Source organism: Vicugna pacos, chromosome 1 (genome assembly GCF_048564905.1).
Source record: "Vicugna pacos chromosome 1, VicPac4, whole genome shotgun sequence".
NCBI classification, from domain to species: Eukaryota; Metazoa; Chordata; class Mammalia; order Artiodactyla; family Camelidae; genus Vicugna; species Vicugna pacos.
The window spans coordinates 30,179,634-30,192,156 of NC_132987.1; the positions used below are offsets into that span (position 1 = coordinate 30,179,634).

General features: G+C 43.0%; 1 protein-coding gene across 2 annotated transcripts in view; it reads left to right on the forward strand.

The window, feature by feature from the left end:
* Positions 1–12,523, forward strand: part of ARHGEF26 (Rho guanine nucleotide exchange factor 26) — a 117,712-nt gene that overhangs the window by 83,980 nt on the left and 21,209 nt on the right. For both annotated transcript variants that reach the window (XM_006202826.4, XM_015237997.3), the window contains exon 11: positions 2,836–2,990. In XM_006202826.4, coding sequence (XP_006202888.2) covers positions 2,836–2,990 — 155 coding nt within the window. The remainder of the gene's footprint in view (positions 1–2,835; positions 2,991–12,523) is intronic.

Consider the following 12,523-nt stretch of genomic DNA (forward strand, 5'->3'; position numbering starts at 1 on the left):
AAGGGTGTTTTGTTCTGTTTTGTTTTGTTTCTCACTAGGCTACAGTTCTCCCTAAAAGTTACCTCACAGATGAGGGAAGAATTAGTTTTTGTCTTGTAATGGAGAGTTTGCCCTTGTAAATTAGCACACAGAGGAGTTGAGGATTTGGGGGCTACTCCACAAGAGGTAAATGAAGTGTGATTGAGTGGGGTGGTGTGTTGGCTGGTGGATGGGTTTGCTGATTGGTGTCTGGGGGCCTTACTAGCAAGTAGACGTCTAAGGTATAATAGACAAAATGAAGAACTTTAAGGTGTTAAAAAGTCTTTTTAGCATAGAGGACAGTTTGGTGGTTCCTCAAAAAGTTAAACATAGAATTAACGTAACACCCAGCAATTCCACTTTTGAGACTACTGAAAACTGTTGTTCAAATAAAAACATGTGCATGAATGTTCATGGCAGCATTATTCATAATGGACAAAAAAGTGGAAACAACCCAAATGTCCATCAACAAAATTGGTAAAGTGATAAAATGTGGTCTAGCCATGCGATAGAATAGTATGCAGCCATAAAAAGAAATACGGTTCTGATACATGCTTCATGGAGGAACCTTGAAAATGTTATGCAGAGTGAAAGACATCAGACTCAGAAGGTAACATGTTGTAGAATCCCAATTACAAGAACTGTCCAGAACAGGCAAATCCATTGAGTTAGGAAATAGAATAGTGGTTGCCTAGGCCTTGGGGGAAGGCAGAGTGGACCGTGGCTGCTTAATGCTTAATATGAGCTTTCTTTTTAAGATAAAGAAAATGTGCTGGAATTAGGAAGTGGTGATCATTGCACAACACTGTGAATGCCCTAAAAGCTGCTGAATTGTATGCATACTTTAAAATGGCTTAATGATTAATCTTATCTCAGTTGAGAAGAAACTTGCTTTCCAGCACCTCTTCCTAGTCTCACTGGCCCATAAAATTAGTTACATTTTATGCTGAGGCTGGTTTTCCAGGATGCTAAGTAACACCAAAAAGAATGGAAAGTCTTTTTCTCCATAGGCAATTATGTCAGTTCCTTTAAGGATGTATTTTTGTTCATGAATTTCTTTACTGGTTTTTGATTTACACCTGGATTCTAGTCTGAGAGCTTCTGAATTATGGGAATTCACTTAGGAACATTTGGAGCTGTTGTGATTTTTTTCTATTTTGGTCATTTATATAGTTTCTTCTAAAAAAAAATCTGAATGCGTTTAATCTTTCAACCATAAACTCTGAAACAAACAACATTTGGATATCAGATTTTTGTTTTCAAAAGAAGCATAGACATACTGAAAGCCACTGTCAATTTTAGATATTCATTAGACACTTATTTTCACCTAGTAGAGTAGGAGGCACCCATAAAAATCAATCTGTTTTAGAAACGACAAGAGTTTAGAAAACTTTCTTCCCCTAGCCCCTAAACTAAGAGCAGTCATAGAATGGAAGGTACATAAGGCTGTCGTTGGTCCATCCTGCAGGGGTACGTGCAGTAGTGAGACAGCACTGTGTTCCCAGTCAGTGAAGCCCTTCTGCAGGACCTGGCCTGACTCGGATTCTTTGTGGTGAACTCTTGTGTATGCTGCTGTGGTCCTTCTGAGTGATCTAAGCAACCTCTCTGTCGCCTTTTTAGTCTCTGCCATTGTCTGATTTGAGATTTGCGGGCTGCAAACTACATGAACACCTTTAATAGCCAGTTTTGAAATTTTGAGGTCAGCCATAATCTTACATCTTCCTTGTTAATCTTCAGAAAAACAGTGTATTAATGGATGATAAACGTCTTATAAATGTCCTTTGTAAATTAAAAAAAAAATGAAATCCTTTCTTAGCCTTCTTATTTCCTCCGTAATATCCTCAATTTCCTTTGGCTATTTTTAATCATTCCTCCCTGAAGTGGATGGCATTTGGTTCCACCGCATTTACTACAGTTATCTTTTGTGTGTCCAAGAAGTTTTGCTCATTTTATGGATGTCATTTTTAAGTCAGATTTTTGGCAGTAAGCATTTTTGGTAACTGAGAAAAAAAAAAAAGAGCTCTCAAGGGTAAGGATTATTCTGAGGTTTTGAGAGTTTTCCAGTTGGAAACAGTTGACTTTGTAGAAAGAAAAGAGAGTATGTAATTCCTTGAGTACAGTCTTTTCTATGAGATTCGGATGGGTTATTCTGGAAGAACTTCATTGTCACGGCCAGGAAGTGGCACGGAGCTTTCAGGGATGGACTTCCGTGGGGGAAATGACCACATAAGCTTAAGGACAGGTGTTCTCCAGAATACGGTTAAGCAGATAATCAACAGACAAAATGTACATTTCCAGGGATTTTTCTTTCCTTTTGAATAAAGTCTTTTTAGTTCATGATGCCGAGGCAGACTAATTTTTGTCTTGTTGACTACAGTTATGTGTGTTTTCCTGTATGCTTTGAATCTGATTTGTGATATTTAAAATAACTGCAGTTGCTACCAACAGATTTCATTTTGAGGCTTTTCAGTTTTAAGTGACTCCTTGTCAGTCTTTTTCAGCTGAGAGTTAATGGAAGGGTAATAATTTTTGGCTGACCCAGCAACAGTTTCTCATTGAAATTTAGTTGTCATATAGGCAAGTTGATCTTAATAGTTATTTTATATTGGAAAATAAATAGTTCTTGTTTATTTTTCTCTTGGAGAATGTACTATCCTTTTTAGATTAAATTTCACTATTACATACACTATTGCATGAGACAGTGATGCATACCATAATATGAATCATTTGTATGAATGTGTGTTTTTTATTTTACTTTGAATAATCCTAAAAGGACTTCAGTATGGCTTTGGGTACTGAGTGTTTCTCTTTTTGTAGCCTTTTCCTCTAGTCTCCTCTTCCCGGTGGTTGGTAAAGAGGGGTGAGTTGACAGCCTATGTAGAAGACACTGTGCTTTTCTCAAAGAGGACGTCCAAACAGCAAGTCTACTTCTTTCTCTTTAACGACGTGCTCATCATCACCAAGAAGAAGAGGTAAGCCTTTTTGTGGTGTTGCTGCTGTCCATCCAGGTTTAAAGCTCTGTGATTCTAATGCCTGTTGGAGGTGATGATCCTTTAAGAGCTCTGGAGGTTGGGTGTATGGTTTCTGCACATGGAATCATAGTGGTATCTGTGCTTCATTTTTCTGAAATTTCCTCTGCTGTGAGGACGCCAGTCATCACCGGCATCATCGCTCTAGCCAACCTGTGCTGAGCCTGCCTGCACCGTGGGCAGGCCTCTCTTCTAAGCATTTTACCTGTTTATGTAATTGGATTCTCATGGCATCCCTGGGGAGCCAAGCATCTTTTTACTCCCAGTCAACAGTTTTCTAACTTTGTCTGCTGCAGAACCTTTGTGTGAAACAGATGGAAGTGGCTCCAGTCAAGAACAAGCTGGTGCGCAGCTCTAGTGCTTCTTGTAGCTTCATTTAAAGTCCACTGCTCTTAAAGGTCCAAAAAAAAGAGTTTCCCCGTGACCGGGAGGATGTTAGCAACACGCCAGTACTCCCTTCTGCAGCGAGTAAAATCAATCACGTGGTTGGCAGAGTGTTTATTCCTTTAGACTCTGGGTTGTGTAGTCATGTCCGGCTGTAGGGAAACATCCAGGAGGAAGGCTGTTCTAGTCTTTTCTTATGGCGCTTGTTCTGACTGTCCCCACTGAGAACACACACACACACACACAGTCCCCTTTGCTCTGCCTTTCTCTAGGGAACATTCTCTATTAACTGTACTCAGTATACGCAGGATTATAAAATACTTCCCTGCTGTTCCTCCATAAATAGTCCAGCTTTCCTAGAATATGAACTTAGAGTGAAAATATAAATCTGGGGTGTGTTATTGTCACATCAAGGCAATGAGAGTGGGCCGAATTGCCGGCATATAACAGGAGTGGGGGTAGTTAGTTCATGGGGTACAGTTTAGACAAGGTACAGAGAATCATGGAAACAGACTTCTATCAAATCTCTGTAAGATAAATACCCAATTTTATTGTGAAATATTTAATTTCTACTTCTGGGTTGCTGGTATTTTAGCTTGGACATCAAACTGAATTGAAACAGACGGTGAGCTTTTCCTTCTGCTCCTTTTATCAGACTGTATTATGAATGATTTCAGCTGCTTGCTGTCGAGGTGAAATGAGAACGTTGTACGGTCTGCCCTGAAAAACCGTACTGTGATGGGGATGAGTTCGTAAAGATGCTGGTGGATATTCTTCACACTTGGGAAAATAGTGTTCCCGTAACTTCAAGAAGAAATAATTTCACTTACCTGGGGTAGTTTAAATAGTTCGAGCAACTACGTACATTTTATAAATAAAGATTGGAGAGGAATTAGGATTTTTGTATTTTTATGTTTTGTTGGTTTCCTATGAGATAGTATGTTTCTTTGGCTTTCTTCACGATGTTTTGTTTTTCGGGGAGAGTAATTATATATGAGTCTTCGAATGCCAGAACTCTTGACTTTTAACATCTTCCAGCTGTTGAAATAGTCATTCTGTCTCAGTGGACAAAAAGCTTTAATTAAACTTTTGATTTTAGTGATAAAATAGATATTGATAGTACCAAGCCAGTTTTAAATATAAATGTAGCTTTGATTATGGTGATGAAAACATTAAGGATATTTAAAGCAGTATGGTACGACTTTTATTCTTGACCTTGCATAAAACACAATAAACATAGACTTCTGAAAGTTGCAGTTAAGGTATATGCTACTCTGCTTAGCATCGTACTTTGCCCTGTACAGGACATTTTGTCTTGTATTTAATGTTGCACTCCTGGTTACCCCACCTTTATTTCCTTAGGTATGTTTGAATTTGTATTGTTAATAAAAGAAAGAGATACAGCTTCAGTGGGGAGGGCAACCCAGAGTACCTGACTTTGCTTTTACCAAAACTAGGGTTTTCTTGCCCTTCTTAGTTAGCTCATCGTATTTCTAAGGTGCTCTTGACTCTCAGAATAGCGTTGGAAGTTCAAGCTGTTGATGACGTGAATATGTGGCCAGGGTGACGAGCAGAGCAAGAGGCTTGATAAACAGGCTTGGGTAAAAATGTACAGTATGCGTAGCCGTATTTACATTGTAGCTTCAAGGAGGCAACTGCAAATGCTTCGCATGCCAGGGGCAGCCAGAGGGAGCTGCAGCGGCTCTGAGCAAGGCAAGAGTGTAGGCTTGGCTGCGAGGTGCACACAGAAGATAGCTAACTACCTGTGCCAGCTCTGTGGGACCGATCCAACCTCCCGCTGCCTAATTAGAATTCCAGGGTTCAGTCAGGGAGCTGAGCTGCTGGGGCTCCGGTGGTTTTCAGTTTCAGGGAGGCTCCCCGGCTCCTGGGAGAGACTGCTGGGGAGGACTGTTTCTCTGTCTCCTCCCCAGATCCAGTCTGGCAGATAGTTTATGCTGAGATGGTTTATGCTGGCAGACGGGGTGTGTGGCCGCCGCCTCGGCTGTGCAGGGTGTGCGCGTATCTGCACTGGGGCTGGCAGCGTGGCTAGTAACTGTGAGCTGTCTTCTGGGTGAGGAACTTTCACTCTTGTTTAGAATATCAAGAAGAAGTTCGAAGCAGCTCTGGGCTGCTTTTGAGTCACTGTTATGATACGGTTCTACCAGGTATCAGAAGGCCATGTGAACACCTTGACTACTTTGGATGAGAAAGTGAATTCTTGATGCTTGAGGCTTTGACTGTGGGTTATCTGGATGCTTCTAGAGCAGAGTTTTCAACTCAGCACTACGGAGGTCTGACGGCTCCTTGTTGTGGGGGTGCCCCGTGCTGTGGAGCATGTTTTAGTAACAGCCCTGGCCTCTACCTGCTACTTGCTAATAGCACCTCCTTCCCAGTTGTGACAACCGAAAGGTCTCCAGACTCTGTCACATGTCCCCCAGTTCAGAACCACTGTACTAGAATGATGGCCAATTGCCAACCAGCTTTGCCTTCGGAGGAATGAAGGTGTGCAAATCTATCAGACCTAACCCAGGAGTAGCAGTAATACTGTAAGTAGAAAAGGAGTCAATTGCTGTGTTGTGCTCAGAGGTTAACGAATAACAGCTTGTTAGAACACCCAGTTTGTGCCTAGTAAGAACTTCCTTATGATTACTTTACGTTACAGGGCACAGACCACACCCCGTGTCCAACCTTATGGATTAAGTACTGTCGTTCCCAGTTTCAAAATGTGAAAACTTAATTGAAGACCTAAACAGGTGCCGACTCCCCACAGACTGGCTTTGTAAGGTGGTTAACCGTCTTGTCCTTCTCACTCGGCGCCTTCTCTCTGGCTTCGGTCTTCCTTCCCAATCTCTTCTGAAGCTGAGAACAAAGTTTTCCTCCCTTTAATAGTTTCTACAGCTGCTGGAGCGAAGGACCACAGACTGGGTGGCTTTAAATAATAAGCATTTATTCTCTCACAGTTCTGGAGGCAGGAGTCCAAAGTCAAGAACCTGGTGGGGCCACAGCCCCCTGAAGGCTCCGGGAGAGAATCCATCCTTGTCTCTTCCCCACGTGGCAGCCCCGTGGCTCCTTGGCTGGTGCAGCGTAAATCCAATCTCTGCCTCTGTCTTCAGCTGTCCTTCTTCTCTCCCGTGTCTCTGTGTGTCTCAGAATCTCCTTCTCCTTATGAGAGCATCACTTCCTGGATTTAGGGCCCAATGTAATCCAGAATGATCTCATCTTATTTCCAAAGCAGGCCACATGCATAGGGACCAGGAGTTAGGACCTCAGCATGTTTTCTGGAGGACACAGTTCAACCCCCTGTGCTGCCCAGCCCCTCACCACCACCTCACTTAAACACAGAATGAAGAAATGTGCTGTAAGGTCTCAAGCTAGTTTGGACACACAGTTTTTTTCTTTTTTCTTTTTTTTTTTTTTAACATTGACTGGTGCCGTTTTCCATAGATTTCTGAATGTCATCATGGTCATGTGACTTGAACATCTCTGTTTGGAGGTCTCAGAGGTTACCTTCATGTCCAGATCTCCTCCTTCAAACCTGTGTCTTCTCCAGGGTCTCTTCCATCCTTAGTGAAAGGCTGCTCCATCCACTCAGTTGCTCCACAATAAACCTGAAAGCCCCCTTTGACTGCCCGTTTCCTCACCATGCTGCCCACCCCGCCAGTCCCGGGCTCCCCTCACACATCACCACTGCCCTTGTATCAGCACCTTGAACTCACCTGGAAGACACAGCTAACTGGATTCATGCCACCAGCCCTCCATCCAGTTTACATTCCACAGCCAGGGTATGTTTTTTTAAAAGACAAATCAACTCATTTTGTGGCCTGCAAACAGCCCTTCCATGGTCGCACCTTGCACTTAGCATAGATGCCTCACTGAACCCTGCTTCTAGCCACGAGGGCCTGGCACATGCAGCTTTCTCTGCCTGGAATATTCTGCCTATCCCGTAACCCCATTCTACCCCAAAGCTTTTCTTGGAAAAGTCCTTTCATTCTTTAGATCTTAGATTAACTGTCACATCCACTGGGGGTTCTTATCCATCCCTCCAGAGTGGGTTTATTTCTGCTGCTCTGCGTTCCCATAAAACCCTGCACTTTCTCTGTCATAATATTTGTGTTACTATGTGTTCATGTCTGTCTCGTTTGACCTTTGCATCCTCAGTGCAGAGCCTTCGCCTGGCCCATAATGACCATTTAATAAATATCTGTCAACTGTGAGTCAATCATGTAGGTGGTTGTATATAAACAATTTGAGTGAATGCATTACTCAATGGGCAGCCCTCCCCTGTTCCACTCCCAAGATAAAATTTCTTTGAATTCTCCTTTATTTTTAAAAAGAGACGTGATTTTTGTAGTCAGCTCCGTTATATATTCATTTTAAATTAATTTTGGCAAAAAGAAATCTGGAGCTTTGTTTATCATATGGCTTCTCACATCTGGAGTTTTGCCAATAAACTGAACAGCTGCACATAAATATCATGTAACCTCTGTTTGGAAACCACTTAGGACTACATTTGCAAAACTGTGCTTTATAGAGGAGGTGTTTTTTGTTTGTTTCTAATTTGTACTACTGTCAACTAATGTTTTGGGCTGTAAGTAAAAGTATACTCATACAAAAGGGTTTAAGCAATAAAAATGTTAAATTATTCTGCACACACACACACACACACACACACACACGAAAAGTGGGTTTGGGAAACTCCATTCCCCTTTGGGAAGTTTTCTGTTGGGTCACTTTGGAAGGCTTTGGTTACAAATAACAGGATTCCCAAATAGCAGTGGCTCAAGCAGTAAAGACACTTCTCTCTCTAAACATGAAGAGCGAGGGTGAGCAGGCTGGGTCCAGTGGTCACGCATAACCCACTCCTTCCCGGTCTTTGGCCACAGTGTGCCGTGTCCTTCTACCCCTGTGTACAGAGCTTCATGGTTGCACATGGCTCCTGCAGGTCCAGGCACCATGATTTCATTCAGGGATGTAGGAGGGAGGCGAGCGTGGGGAACAGAGGCTGACTAACGGGGCTCTTTCCTCCAGGGGATTTGCTTTTTTATCAGCAGAGGAAAACATTCCCTAGACAGTTTCAGAAGACTTGTATATCTCGTGCGTTGATCTTGGGTCACAAGACTTGTCGTTATGAGAGAGGCTGGGGAAGCCAGCGTATGATAAAGGGGACCAGGAGAGCCTTGAGCATTTTAAGTCAGCCGTGAAGCAGGGCAGGATGGCAGCTGATGAGACAGTGGACAGTTCCAGCCACAACTGGGAAACCTTGTATTCCACAGAACACCAATTGACGTGAGCAATTTGGGGAACAGGAAGAGCTCTTTAAAAGAACTAACACCTTGCCTTTAAGATAAATGGGGGCAAGGGGTTAGATTTAAAAAAGACAACAGTGATTGGAGAGTTAGGACCCACTTCCCTTTGGCTGGCATTGGTCATCCAGCTGTGGTTCGTGTGTGTCTCGACCATTAATGTCCTTTTGCTCCCGCCTGCCCAGGAGTGCCCTGCAGCACATTTAGAGCAAGTGGATAGACTGGCCTGGTCTGCATGCTGGGCACAGGACTGAAAGAATGCGGAAATCTAGTCTTGTCTTGTTGTCTATACCAGTAAATGTAATCACATCCTGATTTGTTTCTTTCATTCTCCTGGATTCTGCACCCACAACTGATCCAGCCTTGAGGTTTTGGGGCATTGTGTATAGTTAAGTAAGTAGTAATAGCAATAATGATGATAAGAGGCTATGCCATCAAGCATTATAGTGTGCCAGTCCCTGTGCTCAGTGTACACAGTGCAACGTATTGTTGAGTTATCACAGCCACCTGGTATTATTTCCATTTTACAGATGAGGACACCGAGGCAGGGAGCGCTGAAGTCTCTTTTTCAAGGTCTCTCTGCAAAGCTAGGATTCTAATCTGAGTCTTTGACTCCAGAACCTCCTCTCTTAACAATTTATGTTCATTATCTCTTACTTTCATTTTTCTAGAATATTTTCACCTATCCCTCATCGGAAAAATTGCCTAGAAACTTGCACTTTTTTTGTTTGTTGTGATAAACACCTTTTCCATAGCAAGTTTTTGTTCCGTGAGTATTTTTATACTGCTGCTGTTCGTAGGAGAGAAAGTTAGAAGTGGTACCAAACTGCATTTGTGAGCTGTCCTCTACCTTTTGCTAATCTAGCATCAGGAGTGTGGGGAAGAGCGTTTCCTTTTCATAACATTTCCTTCCTGCATATTTTAAGACAGAAGAGTTCCACTTCCTGATTCCCAGTTCCATAAATGCTGTGTATATTGACATAACTCGGACTCTGCGGTACATTCCACATCCTCAGGTTTTAAAAAAAGAATTCTCTGTAATAGAATATTTCCAGATCGTTATCATATGTTCAGAGATTGAAGTAAGAACTTCCATTTTCCTAAGGAGTTTGAATGCCCAGGAGCGTAAAGTGGTGCAGGCTCCCTGGGAAGGGTCATGGCTGGTTTGGCCCCATTTTGAGCTTTTTCCAGTTTGGCGGCTTTTCCCATTTTAGAGGCCACCTGACATTGCCCCTCTCCCTCTGCCAAATAAACTCCTTCCTCGGGAAATTAACTTTGAGTATCTTGGATAAAGGAAAGGCAATAATATTGACTCTGACTCAAAGCACTTTTATTCCTGGAACGTGAAACCTGGTTGTTTCTGACCACTTGGATCGGGTTCTAAAATCAAGATGGAGAGATGGAGTGGGAGAGAAATAAGAGCCCCTTTCCTCTGCCTCCTCCTCTTTTTCCCTCACCACCCCACATACCCTTGATCCTCTGATGTCGCAAGTTGTGAGGGCATGGTTTCCTCAGTCTGTAAGAAGAGTCCGTGTTGCAGTTCTGTGTTGAAATCAGCTGCACTGGTTGAGAAGCACAGTCTCGATGTCTGCGGGCAGATACAGCTGCGCTCACATCCCAGCCGTGGAGCTTGGGCAAGTTGCCGTTACCGTGTTCAGTGTTCTCATCTGTCCAATGGGTATGGCAGTGTCATCTTCTTCTGGAGTGTCTGTGAGAGTCAGAGGAGGTGGTGCACCCAGAGCTCTTACCACAGTGAGTAGTTCCTGTTGAGGGGCTGATACTGGCTGAATATCATCAATATTCCTAGTGTTGTGTGTCTCTCTCTAAAGATTTGGCATAAATCAAATTATTGCCCTTCTGCTTCGAGGATAGTTTACTGTTTAAAAAAACAGTTTGAAACCTTAAGCCACTGCTACACGGCTGAAGGTCTGGTGCACTCTTAAGGCCAGATCTGGATTTATGGCCTGTGAAATACAGCCATATTTAAATAAGTTTAACTCCGTGCCTCTCCCTCTCGTCAAGAGCCCTTGTGAGATTGCAGGTGAATGAGAGTTAACCACTGGTCGACTTTCCTTCTTTCGTAAGTTGATGTGAATCACGTGTATTTGTTTGCAGTAGTGATTTTCTTGCAACATCCCTTGCATTTTGATTAGGAGATGCTGGAGAACTTTGCGGCTGAAAGAAGTGAATTTGGTATATTTTTACCTTCATTCAAAGAAGCCGGTGAAGATCAACCTGGATTGGAGTGTGGGGGTTACTTCTGTAATTTGGAGTCACAAACTTCAGAGGGTGCCTGCTTTGCTGTGTTCTGGTTACACCAGGGAGAAGGCTCCAGTAATGTGGGACAGCCTCTTGGACCTGCCCAGCTCCTCTTTGTCGAGGACCATGGGTTCAGGATGTCCCCTGGCAGCCAGAAGGGCCCAGGCTGGGGAATCTGGAGCTCCATGGTGACAGGAATGAGGGCTTCCTGGGCATGCTGGGGCTTACTGGCCCATCTTTTCTGGTGCCAGTGAATCACAACAGAGCCTTATCTTACCAATGAATGCAGCCCTCCTCTCTACTATTTGTTATCTTGACAATGAATTAGGAAGCAAGTGGCGTGTTTGTTAGTCTTCAGAATTATTTTGAGGAGCTGAGCAAGGAAGGCTGTTTGAAATCAGTTTCTGGGTAAGTATCTTGCATTGTTCTGCTGGTCAGAGCCCCTGCCAAATTATGAATTTCTTGACACGAGTATTTAGCTCTAATTAGGCTTGGTTCACTTGCTCATTTGCAAAGCACCGATAATTATTAGGTTTTTAACAAAATGTCAGGCAATTTAAAAGCATAATGTTCTGTGGGAAGATTTAAAGTAATAGCTGATAACATTTACTGGCTATGATCCAGGCATGATTGTAAGAGCTTCACCTGCAACAAGATAGTAAATGTATTCTCTCATTTCATCCTCACAATAATCCAAAGAGATTGGTACTGCTGTCTCCAGTTTACCAGTGAGAAAACTGAAACACAGAGAGGACCAGTAACTTGCTGAAGATCACAAAGCGAGTGAGTGATGGACTTGAGATTCTTACCAGACATTCTAAATCAAGTCTGTACTCGTACCTGTTATACTGTACTTTGTTACTTTAAAATTGGGTATTATTCTACTAAAATTTTGTTTGTATAATACTAAAACCAAGCTTTAAAATGGAAATCAACTTCAGTCATGTGAAAAAAGTGTTTTGACCTCTTGAAGTCAGAGTAAGTTTCAGCATAAGTCAGTCCTAGGAACTTAGCTTAACTAGAGTCTTCTTATTCCAGCTAAGCACAAGGTCGAGCACGGGGGTTCAGCAGTCGTGTTTTCCCAGGGGGAAGAGAAACGAGTTGGAATCTGCAGAGGAGAAATTCTTGTATTTGCCTTGAAGGAAAGAAGGAAGAATCTCTTTGATCTGATAAAGCCTCGTGGACTCATGTGAATCCACACACTGGGAGACTGGCAGAGTCATTATGAACCCCTGAGAGAAAAGCAAGAGGGTCTAGGAATGACCATAAAAAAGGATAACTTGGAACTATTCCAGAACGCACTAGAAGAGGAAGATAGAGTTTCAGGATGTCACAGGTGCTTACCCTCATCGATTCTGTAGATGCCAAGAAGGGTAGTGGTGACATCAGGTCATTGGATTTGGTAGGGTGTCAGGCTGCCATGACTGGGGAGCAGGTTGCTGGCATGTGGGCACAAGGGTGTGAGAAAATACAGACAGCTGCTAGCTTGGGAGACAGCTAGCAGCTGTCTTGTCCCAGCAGATTCAGGTA